Source organism: Apodemus sylvaticus, chromosome 2, assembly GCF_947179515.1.
Source record: "Apodemus sylvaticus chromosome 2, mApoSyl1.1, whole genome shotgun sequence".
NCBI classification, from domain to species: domain Eukaryota; kingdom Metazoa; phylum Chordata; class Mammalia; order Rodentia; family Muridae; genus Apodemus; species Apodemus sylvaticus.
The window spans coordinates 24,147,001-24,160,602 of record NC_067473.1 but is presented as its reverse complement, the minus strand read 5'-3'; the positions used below and the strand labels follow the sequence as shown (position 1 = coordinate 24,160,602).

Sequence of the window (13,602 nt, the reverse complement as noted above, 5' to 3'; positions counted from 1 at the left end):
GCGTGCACTGTGAAGACAGCTGGTGGGGAGGGAGGGCTACAAGGATCGACAGTATTGCCTCCTGGTCCTAGAGAACGACAGCCCGAGTAGCTCCCATTAGATTAACTAGAGTTGATCTCAGAGGAAGGCTGCAGCTCTCTGGATCAGGACTCACAAACATAATGCCTGTTTCAGTTCTGATCTCCTCATCCAAACTTTGCTATGGCTGGGATAGAAAGAAATTTCAGGAAGTATTAGAAACATGGCCTCTTCTGCTAATAACCATGATAGTATGGACATTTACCATCCTTCTAGAATATTCACTTCTAGGATGTCTATTTTTGAATCAAATACCTTATAAGACCTAGGCATACCGAACCTCAGCAGACATGGTCGGAGTTTCCAGACTCCTACATGTCGTTTGATTTAGCATGGGTGACTGGGTTTTAAGCATGACGGAGCCGTTCCATCTTATAGCTTGACCTTAGGTTATTAGCATTTTAATAAATATGCAGGTTTCAATGTTCATGGCTTTCCCAGAGCTTTATGCTATTTCCCTTCATTCTAGCTTTGAACGATATGATCAAAGAGTTTGTTTCCATGGGAAGCTTGGTCGCGCTCATCGCCACGAGCCAGCTCCAGCACTCTCTGCACCCTTCGCTTGTGTCTGCTCAGGGCCTGCACACGTTTCAGTGCGTCCAGCACATCCAGCCTCCCAATCAGGTAAGTCAGTGCTTACCGCGTTATATTCTTTTTCTTAGCAACAGCTTTCATTTTAATAGTTACTGTGAAAGGATAGAAAATAATACAGCCTAACTAATGACCCCAAGAAGTCAGAAGTTTAAAATGCTCTCTCGCTCCAAAGAAGCTCTAACTCCAGCCTTCTAAGGAGCCCCAAACACTTCACATTCCAGAGCCCGCTCTTTGTGCTCTTTGTTAGAAACTAGGTAAAAGGTCACAGTCCAGAGCCCGCCCTTTAAGAGCTAGGCAAGAAAGGCCTTGAATAGGTGATCCTGGCCCGTAAGGTAACTGGAAATGAGCTCATTATTTGTTTATCTTGCTTCTATAAACTGCTTGCCATCACCCACATCCAGGAGTTCACTCGGCTATAGACCTCCAAGAAAATAGGGAACTAATTGGTCCACGGAGTGTGGGCTCTGATAATTTAAACTGATTGGCCTAAAAACTATGGAGTGGTACAAACTGATTGGTTTGCACTACACGGGCTCTCGATGCTAAGGAATGATTGGTTTATGATCTGTGGGCTTTGTCGTAAACTTATAAAAGCTGTCGCAATTCTGCACTGGGGTCCACAGTCCTCTACCCCTCCCTGCATGGCGTACGGCTGTGGAACCCAGAATTCTGGAGTAAAGAAATCCTCATGTTATTGCATCGAGACTGTTTCTCGAGAGCGATTTGGGTGTCGCCTTCTGAGGCGTGGGGTGCTGGGGCACCCTCAGTTTTGGGGGGGTCTACTGCTTCTAGGAAGTTGTGCAGATATCTAAGAGCAACATGTACAGTTTGAGAGCACAGATTCTAATTTATAATCATCTAAAATGTTATGTACTTGCTAAGGACCTGGCTTTCTTAAAGTTAGTATTTTTCCTAAATGAGGATGAAATGAAAATTAGACACCTTTTAACAGTCTGGTGAAATGCCCCTGCCCACTTGGGGATCTCTTGCTCACCAAGCATTTAGTGACCAGGAGAAGGAGGACATAGTTTCAGGCTGATGAGCACACTGGAGTTATGTAAGAATTTTGCTCAGCGGTTAAGAGCACTGACTGCTCTTCTGAAGGTCCTGAGTTCAAATCCCAGCAACCACATGGTAGTTCACAACCATCCCTAATGAAATTTGATGCCCTGTTCTGGTGTGTCTGAAAATACCTACAGTGTACTTACACATAATAAATTTGTACTTACACAAATAAAAAAAAAAAAAGATGCTTGCCTAGTTCTCCTTAACTGTTGAGACTCTTTGCCCTTTAACTGGCATTGAAAAAGCAGAAGTATTACCCTGTCGTTCTGTGCCACAGAGGCTCAGGGATAAGAGCTTGCCGAGTATGGTTAAGGGCTGGGCTCAGTACTCAGCACCAAAAAAGAAAAGAAATGAGATGCAGTGATCCTGGCTGCCCTCGATAGGGTCACATCTGCTGTGAGGAAGCACTGTGACCTAAAGCAGCATGAGGAGGAAAGGGTTCATCTTACTCCCGGTTCCACACAACAGTTTATCCTCAGAAGCAGTGAGGGCAGGAGCTCAAACAGGCCCGAGGCCTGCAGGCAGGAGCTGAGGCAGAGGGCGTGGAGGGCTGCTGCTTACTGGCTTGCCCTCACGGCCGCACAGCCTGCTCTTATACAGCAGGACCACCAGTCCAGGGACGGCATTGCCCAGAATGGGCTGGCCCTCCCACATCAGTCACTAACTCAGAACACGCCCTACAGGCTGGCCTACAGCTTAGTTTATATGGAGGCATTTTCTTGATTGAGGCTCCTTCCTCTATGATGACCCTAGCTTGTATAAAGGTGACATAAAACTATCCTACACTTTGGTTATTGAATGTTTTTATAAATGTTATAGGAACAAAAAAACAAACAAGCAAGCAAACAAACAAAAACCTGTTAACAATCAGTGGCACTTAAAATACTCCTTTTTGGAGAAAGGAATGGCAGTCTTGTATCAGTGTGGTCTTTTGAAAATCTACTGAGGAGTGCTTGAAGTATAACTTTAGACAAGTCACAAAAATATAACCCTCAGATAGGATCCTGGAAGAAGCAGAGATCATTTGTGATTTTGAAGGAGAAGGCTGGCTGTCTCGGGTACATTAGCTCTGGCCTCGCAGCTGGAGAGCTCTTCATCACCTGCTGTGGACCTGGGCGTACATCCTCACAGGCTGGCCTGACGCAGCTAAGAGCTGCATAAACTGGGAGTGGACAGAATAGCCTGCAGGAGTGCCTGGGGCAGAGCAGCAGACTGCACCACGTAGTGTGGGTGCCTAGAGGTCTGTACAATCCCAATTTGTATAAATGCATTCTGTGATGTTCACGGAACAATGAAATTGCCTGGTGAGACTTCTATGACTATATTCTCATTGCTAAGTGACATATAACTTGGGAAATGTACCCTTGAGCAATTAATAATTTGAACTTTGTGTTTTTTCTTAAGGAGCAGAGATGTGAAATCTTGCATAGTGTTGTGAAGAATAAACTGGGCTGTGATATAAGCAAGTCCCCTGATCTGGACCTGCAGCGCATAGCTAAGGAGACGGAAGCGTTCGTGGCTCGGGACTTTACAGTTCTCGTGGGCCGAGCCATCCACTCGGCTCTCTCCCGCCAGCAGAGCTCCATTAGGGAAGGTGTGTGTACAAACCCTGGACTTCTTCCTGTCATGAGAATAGTCAGAGCAGAGCAAGAATTACATGCATTCGGCTTTGTATGATCTCTGTGTAGAAATCTGGCATTTCCAGCCAATATGACAGCATATTTTAAAAACTGGTCTCGGAGGTGCACACTTTTAATCCCACACTCAGGAGGCAGAGGCAGGCTGATGTCTTTGAGTTTGAGGCTAGGTAGGTCTACCTAGTGAGATCTTGGGGAAAAAAGTACTTTTGTTTATGTTTAAACAGAATTGACTTTAACAACATCAGACTTCCAAAAGGCTCTCCATGGATTTCTTCCTGCTTCTCTGCGAAATGTCAACCTGCATAAACCTAGAGACCTGGGCTGGGACAAGATTGGTGGATTACATGAAGTTCGGCAGATCCTCATGGATACTATCCAGTTGCCAGCCAAGGTAAGATAAAACGCATGGACACACAGGAACAGAGTACTAATGGCCAGAAGACACCCTGAACCATTGACTATGGCTCTGTTAGCTCATCCAATTTCCAATTGATTGACATTTACCAAATTATCAAACAAAACAGAATTTTGATATTTTCTTGGCCTGTAAATGTAAATCCATTTTGGCATGAATATCTTAACTCTGTTTTGCTTAAGTCACTCAGATTTGCTAAAACACAGCAAGCTGTCTGCTGGGATTTCAACAGAAGCAGACAGGAATGGTGTAGGACTCAAGTCCCCTGGGTCCACAGTACAGGTGGATTACGCAGACTTTTGGACTCTGGGAACTAGTCCTAGAAAGGCAGAGTTGACAGAGTTGACAGGTAGTATGAACTCAGTCAAGGGGAAGATAAAGACTTCGGGTAGAGTCTAGAGCTTAGTGTGTTGAGTCAGAAAGACTGAGAAATGAGAGCAGTTGTGTGAGATCCAGGAGTCATGCAGAGTAAAGAAATTATTAAGGATTTTGGGTTGCATATGATGGATGGCAACTCTTGTTGACAGGGCCTGGGATGTGTTGAGTACAGCTATGAGTTTGCACCCATGAGAGGAGAAAGTGGCATAGAATTACTAGCCAGCAGCATCATGACCTCAAATGCTGAATTTGGGCACCTGGCATTAACACCCAAAAAATGGACACCATGTGCTTAACTGCTGACTGTGAGGCCTCTCCAGTCAGTATGAATGTAGAAGCGAGGTTGGAATTCTGTCACTAGATGAACCACAAAGGCTCGTTCAGGAGAAGAGGCAAGGATACTGCTGATTGTAGCTTATATTTAGTCCATGGGATGGGATTTTGTGCTCTGGGCAGCTGATTATTTAAAAAGCTGGTAATTTAAGAACAATTAGTCAGTTGTTTAGCAGAGAGAGGCCTGACTGTCTATAACCACATCCTGTGCTTCCTTTGTTTTCCTTTGATGCAGTACTTGAATGTATCCTTTATCACAGTTTAACCATACAAGTGCGAGTGTGCTTGTTGGGAGACCGGGCATTTGGCCTGTTTCCCTAACACTCCCTTCATCACACTGTAAAATGGAAGACCGGCTTCTCTGTAGCTCAGTGGTTGCGCCTTCCCCAGCTTGATTGCCAGCAAACAAAGCAAGACATCAGTGAGGCGGGAGGAGGTTCTGACGCCCTGACAGATGCTTTCTCTGTACACGTGCATTCCATGGACTCCACTTACTATTTCCAGTAGGAATTTCCTTTCCTGCTGCGGTGTTGTTGGGTTTTTTTGTTTGTTTGTTTGTTTGTTGTTGTTGTTTTTTTGGATTTGGCTTTTTTTCCCGAGACAGGGTTTCTCTGTGTAGCCCTGGCTGTCCTGGAACTCACTCTGTAGACGAGGCTGGCCTCGAACTCAGAAATCTGCCTGCCTCTGCCTCCCAGAGTGCTGGGATTACAGGTGTGCGCCATCACTGCCCGGCTGTTGTGTTGTTAATAGAGGGAGGAGGCAGTTATTACCATCCACTTACTTTCTGTTTACACTTCTGCTCAGCCATACTTTTCCTGTTTTTCAGTACCCAGAGTTGTTTGCAAACTTACCCATACGCCAGAGGACGGGAATACTGCTTTATGGTCCTCCTGGGACAGGAAAAACTTTACTTGCTGGGGTAGTTGCAAAAGAGAGTGGAATGAATTTTATCAGTATTAAGGTATGTGTGCATCTGCCTTCCTCCCTTGTCTTTTAACTGAGGCAAACTTGCATACCATGCAGGTAGCCATGCGAGTGCAGAGTTCACTGGCACTGTAGCGCACTCACAAAGCTGAGCCTCCTGCTCTCAAGGCTCTTGTCTTTGTTCTCGTGTCCTCTCAGTCCTTAGCAGCCACTGATCTTATTCCTGTGTCTGTGGATTCTGTGTGCTAGGAATCAGGTAACGTGTCTAGCTTCTTCCACTCAGTGTGCCTCCAGTGCATCAACTCCTCCCTCCCTTTTCCATTGCTTACCTGTGCCACACTTTCCGTAGACATTCATTGTCACTGGTAACATTTGGGTTGTTTCCCCATTGGGCTTCAATGCATGTTTTTTAACATTAAATTGCTTATTCTGTGTGTATGTGCCACCGTGAGCACGGCGCGGGATGACCTGTGGGAGTTGGTTCTTTCATGCACAGTTGGGTTCTACAGACAAAATTCAGGTTGCCAGGCTCTGTGGCAGGTGCCTGCACCGTCTGAGCTTCCGCCACAGTATTCTGCCATAGGCTTTATGGATAATGTTATGAATATCCATGCACAAGTTCCCTGAGCCATATGCTCTCATTTCTTTTGGTATATGATGAGTAGATACTGGATCTTATGGTAATTCCAGCTTAGCTTCTTCAGGAACTACCATCCCCCCCATCCCCACCCCGCAGTCCTGGACAGTTCTGGCTGTGTTTCTAAGTTGTGGATTGTCTCCTGTTTGGAAAGCTAGGAGAGAAGAATGATGCATTCATTGGTTTATAGCTGTAAGGAATTGGGTGCCGGGCCACCTCTCTTTCTGGGTGGCTTTTATGTTCTTGCTTAAGGCAAATCACCATCATTGTGAATAGTGTATGTGAATATTAAGAGAAAAAACCAAGTGTACTTAAGGGGGAAGAGACACCCAGGAGCAAAGGCCAGTTTTATGGCCCTTGCTCGCGCCTTTCACCCTCCCCGCTGCACCCAAGGTCTAACATGTTTTTGGGTCGACACAACCGAAAATCGTGGAAAGACGATAAACAGACATCCGGCATAAAGGCCACCGCTGGGCCGGAGGAAACACAAGAGGGAAACCATAGTAAGGGGCGTGGAGTAGCTGAGGTGGTCAGCATTGTCAGGTGAAGCTCTTCAGAAGAGGGACGCTGTGTCTAAGATGGAAAGGAAATAAAGCCACGGGCCACAAGAGCATCTGTGACAATGTTACGGGCAAAGGAAGCCAAGGGCAGGGAACAGCTGTGACACTCACCCCCATGCAGTCCGTGTGCAGGGTGCTTACACACTAAGAAACAGACACTCAATTCTATCTTGAAAGTTCTGTGTCTCACTGTGCTTAAGCAAAACCCAAGGCTCTGTTTGTTTATAATTAACCTCCTCTCTCCTCTGATTTTATTTTGCCCTCTAGGGACCAGAGTTGCTCAGCAAATACATCGGAGCGAGTGAGCAGGCTGTCCGCGGGGTGTTTACCAGGTGGCTTTCATGAGCGCTTGAAGTAACTGGCTTATCCCTTATCAATCGTGTCTTTGGCTTTATTTTTTGAAGAACGGTATTTAAAACCTATGGTTTATGTGAATTACTAACAAATCAAAGGACAAGAGTTTTATTTCAGCAAATACTACCGACAATAGACTATTTTCAGTGTTAAAATTTGGAGATTATTTTATGTTTACAGTAGTAATATTCCTGAAAGTAGAATCCTAAGTAGTTGTTCAAAGAAATGTCAGAGTAGATCTTCTCTCTTTCTTTGGAGACAAGCTCTCTGTGGGACAGACAAGCCTTGAACTCCCAGCCTTCTGCCTCAGCCTCCCAATTGCTGGGACTAGAAGTAAACATCACCACACTGCTTTCAAATTAGATTCTTACACGAAGCAAATAGTTATTCCTAATACACGCCTTATATTTTTAAGTTTTAAGTTCTTGGTTTCCCTGCTCCTAACATAGCTCTTAGAAATCAACATGCCTGTTTCAGTAATGCAGGCATTACTAAATGTGCATAAGATAACATATTAATACACAGGACAATACTTAAAGTTGAAATGATTATTCAAGGGTAACAGAATCATGGTGATTTTTTTAAAGTTAAAGTTTACTTTGTAATATTCTAAATATTTTTCTTTTTATGGTAAATATACGAATATGGTAAATATATGAATATAATTTGTAAAAAAATAATAAGGTAAAGGTTTATATTAGTATCTACTATGCAATTTAAGAAATAGAGCCTCAAAAGGGGGTTTTTATTAAAGTCCATGACTACATACTGACAAAAGGCTAAATTAAAAAGGAAACATTATAATTTAGTTTAATGGACGTTAGTTGAAATAGTATGTATCTAATGATGCAAGGTTTTTCAGTGTTCCTATAAAACAGTGCAGACATGCTGAGCGTTATATTTGAGCAGGGTGAAGAGTTGAACACATTCTCAGCGGCTCAGAAGCAGAAGCCAGGGAGCTCACATGAAAATGGCCGCCCTGGCAGAAGGGCTGCTCAGGCTCAGGGAGCGCACTGCTGTTCCAGAGCCTGGGTTCGGTTCTCAGCACCACCTCAGGTGCCTCACAAATGCCTTCAACTCCAGCGCCAAGGGATCTGACATTCTCTTCTAGCGTCTGAGGACATCACACACACACACACACACACACACACACACACACACACACACATACACACACACACAGTAAAAAATACAAATAAATCTTTTAAAAATGATTCTCCATGATAAGAACCTGTTACCTAAGATTTGGGTTTTAGTCTCTTATTTATCTGCAGGTATGAATCTCTAAACAAGTATTTTAAACTCTCCAGAGTCAGTTTAGACAGGAAGGTGGGAGGCAAATATGATCAAATACATTGTGTGTATATTTGGAATTATCAGAGAATAATGTAAAAAATAAGTAGCGCTATTAGAACAAAAACTCAGTTTAAATTTAAATAGCAAAAATATAAGGATAATTGCATATAACTTGCTTGTGTACACACGTTGTTATGTATTATAATCTATGTTCTCTCTCTCTGTGTGTGTGTGTGTGTGTGTGTTTGAAAACTCTGGAGCCCTGATAAAATATAGGATTTTCTTCCCCCCAGAGCACAGGCTGCAAAGCCCTGCATTGTTTTCTTTGATGAATTTGAATCCATCGCTCCTCGAAGAGGCCACGACAACACAGGGGTTACAGACCGAGTAGTTAACCAGTTGCTGACACAGTTAGATGGAGTAGAAGGCTTACAGGGTAAACCACTGTTCACACAAAAACACACTATAAAAGAAGTTACTAAATGATCGTGCTAAAAGTGTTTTCCCCCTCAGGAGTTTATGTGTTGGCTGCTACTAGTCGCCCTGACTTGATTGACCCTGCCCTGCTGAGGCCTGGCCGACTGGATAAATGTGTTTACTGCCCTCCTCCAGATCAGGTGACAAAACTCTGGAGCATCCAGAGGTTCTCTCCTCCAGCAGATGCCACACCCTTTGCTTGCATGCTTTACTTTGGTCATGTGGTAGCAATTGTCCTAAGAATAGCTTTGTCCTAGAAGATAGCTTTGAACTTGGTGGTGGTGGTGGTGGTAGTGCAAGCCTTTAACTCCAGCAGTCAGGAGACAAGGGTAGGGGCTGGGCGGGCAGATCCCTGAATTAGAGGCCAGCCTGGTCTACAGATTGCATTCTAGGACAGCATGGCCTACAGATTGCACTCTACACAGTGAGACCCTATCTCAGAAGACAGAAAGAAGCCGGCTTCGTAAGCCAAGGCTTCGTTCACTGCTTGCTCACAGCATAACTGATCCTGAGTCAGACGAGGCCCCTTCAGTGCACGCCTGTTCCAGAAATGGCTGGCGGTCTATAGCAGAAAACCAGGAGACCTAAAAAGCATCCTCTGTGATCCTGCACCTCGTATCTTGTTAGAAGCCTCAGTTCACAATCAAGCAAGTGGGCCAGTGAGCACGTGGCCAGGTCACATGGAGAAAGGGGTTCAGCTCTTCTTGTCTCAATCTGCCAATCCTTGCTCCCAAATGTAGAAAGTAATTAACAGAGGAGAGAGAATGCCCAAAAGGTCAAACTATACGGGCCATGTGTGCTTGTTTCTTAATGATTCTCCTGTGTTGGCACACTTGTCCAAATCAAGGAGATAACCATGATATATTCACATTGAACAGTTACAAATGTTAGCTTTTGGGTTTCTTTAAAAAACACAGAAATAGGGATGTGCTTTCATTTTGGTCCCAGGTGTGGGATGTGGGACTGCTTCGGATTGTTACGTGCTCTAGCAGGGGCGTGGTTTTGCCAGCTGCAAATGTTTCTGCAAGTGTGTGATGTTTGGAATTCTGGGGACTTTTCAGAGGGTACATAAATGTTAAGACCCCCAAGAGTTTATTTGTTGTGGGTTGTTGTTTACAATTTGTTAAATAGTCATGTGCAAAGAAGAAAGAAGAAATTAGATATCCTGACTGGGAAGATTAAACTTGCCCCAAGGAACTTAGTGTCGCTAAGCAGCAGGAAGTCACCTCCTTTCCCCTCTATCCTTTTTCCTCTTATCTAGTGTTAGGGGGTTGACGGGGTGGACAAAGGTAGAAGAAAAACCCCACAAAGTAGCAAAGGCTACCATGTGTCTCCTTTTAGGGATCCAATCCTAAGAAAGATGATTTACTTCTAGTTCAAACTGAGCTTAGCTTGTGTGTGTTTAGTAAATTAGTTTTTCTTCCTTCAGGCGTCTCGTCTTGAGATTTTAACTGTCCTCAGCAAGCCTCTAGCTTTGGCAGAGGACGTGGACCTTAAGCACGTGGCGTCGGTCACCGAGTCCTTCACTGGAGCGGATTTGAAAGCCCTGCTGTACAACGCGCAGATGGAGGCCTTGCAGGGGCGGCTGCTGCCCGGTGGGCTCCACGTGAGTTGCATGGAAGGCTTTTCGGGCGGTCACTGAGGGAAAGAGCACTTTACTGCCAGACTCTGTAGAAACTTTAATTTGCCTATTGTAAATAGTCCAAAATTGGAATGTGGGATTTGCAGAGAATTTTCATTTGGTATCTGTTTCCCTAATAGTACCTTAATATTAACAAGCTATTTGGTATTAGAAAGATTATTTAGAGTGAAGTACTGTGAACTGATATAGAATAACTGGTTTTCTGCTCTCTGTGCTTGTAACGTCTTACCTGTGGCAGACTCCGGTGATGGCACAGGCCTCTCTCTCAGCCCCTCACTCTTCAGCAGCCTTACTCCTGACACAAGATGATCTTTATTTATCTTGAATTTCCTATATCCCAGCCCTAGAATCAGCATTTTCTCTAATGATGGCATTTTATTTTTAATTATTGCAGTAGATAATTTACATTATAGAATTTGCTTATATTTTGTAAGCTTTTCTGTGTGTTTCCCTTCACCAATTTTGGTTGGAAATTTCTGTGGGTCGTAAATTTCTTAACTAGTTCCAAGTGTGTGGGGAGGATACAGGGATGCTCGTGTGTAGTGTACATGGCCGCAGTGAGCAGCGGGCGTGGCCCTCCTCAAGCCCCCTCCCTTTCTGAGACAGTCTCTCACTTGTCCGAACCTGGGGCTTGCTGGCCAGGGAGCAAGTCCATGCCTATCCCAGCAGCCAGCACTGTGACACCCAGCCCACCCTGGGCCCCAGGTTTATATGGGTTCTGGGGATTAACTCAGCCTCATGCTTGCACAGCCCCCAGGTCAAGTTTTGCTCTCTTAGCAAGCCATTGTCACAGCTATTTATTTTTGTTCCTTATGATACTAGGAATTGAACTAGGGATCTAACACATGCTAGACAAACTCTGTACAACTAGGCTACGCCCCTAGCCCTGAAGATTTCTTATTAGGATAAAGTGACAAAAGGCCTCATGGCAGGCTGGAGCTAAGGAACTCCACAAAGTTAGATCATGCAGCAGATCTAGGGCAAGAGGGTTATTGGAAAAGGGGGGGAAGAGCGAAAGGCCGACTTTGAGTGGGGACATGAGAGACAGACAGACAGACAGACAAGGTGATAGGAACACGAGATGAAGGAGGGAAGGAGATGGAGAGAGCTATCTGGGGTGGCCAGGGCCTTTGTATGTGCTGAACCTGGCCTTGGCAGGGGACCACAGAAGCTGCTGCAGCTGAGTGCGCGCCAACTTACAAGTTTCTTGTTTCTCAATCCCTAATTCATATGAATGCTTTACAAGTGTACACACACATACACACAGACATGTACACTAATATGCACTAATGTAGTGATGTATATAAATTTACAGTAAAAACAAAAATGAGTGAAAGGCAGAGATGAAGAGATAAAAACCTCGATTCTTAGTTCTAGTCTTGCTACCATTGGGATAGTCAGTGGATTTTCCTCATCTTAGTTCTCCTTGCGATAATAGTTAAATTTGTAGTGTGTGAGGCTGGGCATGTGGTTCATCTGGTAGAGTGCCCAGCACACACAAGGCTCTGGATTCAGGCCTCAGCACCAGGTAAATCAGCCATGCTGCTGTGCACCTGAAGTCCTAAGAATCATAAACTCACGGTCCTCCTAAGCTGCATGGCAACTCTAAGTCTGGTGTGAGCTACACAAAACCTTGTCTCATGAAAACGCTTTTATTGCACCCCTCAATCCATAGAGGACTAAGAGCTTCAGAAGCACGAGCTCTCACGCTGCTCTGTGGAGTGATGTCTGCTGCGATTCTAGTGATGGAGTATTCAAGTCTTACAACTGGCACTCTCTCTGTGTAATTTAGGATGGAGGCTCCAGCTCTGATAGTGACCTAAGTCTGTCTTCAATGGTCTTTCTTAACCACAGCAGTGGTTCCGACGACTCAGCTGGAGATGGAGAATGTGGCTTAGATCAGTCCCTTGTCTCTCTTGAGATGTCTGAGATCCTTCCAGACGAATCAAAATTCAATATGTACCGGCTCTACTTTGGAAGCTCATATGAATCAGAACTTGGAAATGGAACCTCTTCTGACTTGGTACCGAGTGCATTTGTTGTGTGGCTCAGTTATGTAAAATATATATTGATGTGATACTGGACTGGGATTCCTCTCCCAACCTGCCCCACACAGTCATTCTGGTTGGTTGGTCTGCAGTAAAAAGTTTTGTTTTTTTAAATTATGCCAATTAGTCATTTTTAGTTTATGTTAAACATTTATACAGGAGCCAGGAGCAAGGGGGTTGGTTCCACAGGGCCCCAGTGTGGCTCCCTCTTGTGGTCACTCAGGAGTTTCTCTCCCAGTGAGTGATTCCAAACCCTTTCTACTATGAGATCTATTTATCAAAAAATGTGAACTTTATTATCATAAAGTACTTCCAGATATTAGGAAATTTGCTGCAATAATGACTAAAATTCATAAACAAAAATGATGCATGTTTGTGAATCGTTGTATGGAAAGCATGAAAAGAATAACATGTATCAGCAAGGAAATGATTTAGACTAAATGACGGCAACATCATTGTTTTTCTCTTTAGTTAAAATATATGCCCACTCAAATTAATAGTGACTATTTTCAATATACAACATTTTTACATACATGGTTGCTTTTGTATATTTGTTTTTAATAATTCATGTTTCTAAAAATATAAAAATATCTTTTCCAAGAAGTCTTAAATGTTTTTATAAATTTAATTGTTTTCTATTTTTTAACTTCTCTCTAGAAATACCTGAGAACATTAGCATAACTATTAGCATAACTATTTTCTAAGAACTAGAGAAAGGGGCTAGGGAGATCCCTAACAGTAAAGCGCTCGGCACAGACGTATGACCTGAGCTCTGATTCCCAGGTCCCATGTGGATAGCTGAACACAGGGACACATATTTGCAATTCTAGCCTGGGGAGGCATGCAAGCAGGCAGACACACATACACTTACATAGAAAATGAAGAGTAAGGCTTACGTTGAACCTGTCCTTGCCATCAGTGTAATAGGTTTGAATATCAAAATATTAAAAGAAAATAAACCTTTATGTTATGGGTGGTGGTTTGTTTTACTATGGAGATCTTACACCACAGGTATCAGTGAACCTTGGTTTATACAATACTGTCTAAATTTTAAACTTGCTTAACTTTCATGAATTAAAATATAAACTTACCTAAGGCTGTTGCTTAAGGGATATGACCTAGCCTATCTAGGTCTAGCTGTATTCCTAGACCAAGGAGCAC

The 13,602-nt window shown here is 43.8% G+C and overlaps 1 protein-coding gene across 2 annotated transcripts in view; it reads left to right on the top strand.

Moving 5' to 3' along the window:
- Positions 1-13,602, top strand: part of Pex1 (peroxisomal biogenesis factor 1) — a 41,105-nt gene that overhangs the window by 25,855 nt on the left and 1,648 nt on the right. Inside the window, exons 13-21 of one of the 2 annotated variants that reach the window (XM_052173181.1) lie at positions 548-702; positions 3,142-3,331; positions 3,602-3,768; positions 5,330-5,464; positions 6,892-6,956; positions 8,568-8,710; positions 8,788-8,891; positions 10,181-10,357; positions 12,186-12,416. In XM_052173181.1, the coding sequence (XP_052029141.1) occupies positions 548-702; positions 3,142-3,331; positions 3,602-3,768; positions 5,330-5,464; positions 6,892-6,956; positions 8,568-8,710; positions 8,788-8,891; positions 10,181-10,357; positions 12,186-12,416 (1,367 nt within the window). Of the gene's footprint in view, positions 1-547; positions 703-3,141; positions 3,332-3,601; positions 3,769-5,329; positions 5,465-6,891; positions 6,957-8,567; positions 8,711-8,787; positions 8,892-10,180; positions 10,358-12,185; positions 12,417-13,602 lie in introns of those variants that run through there. The other variant, XM_052173182.1, reaches the window with a different exon arrangement.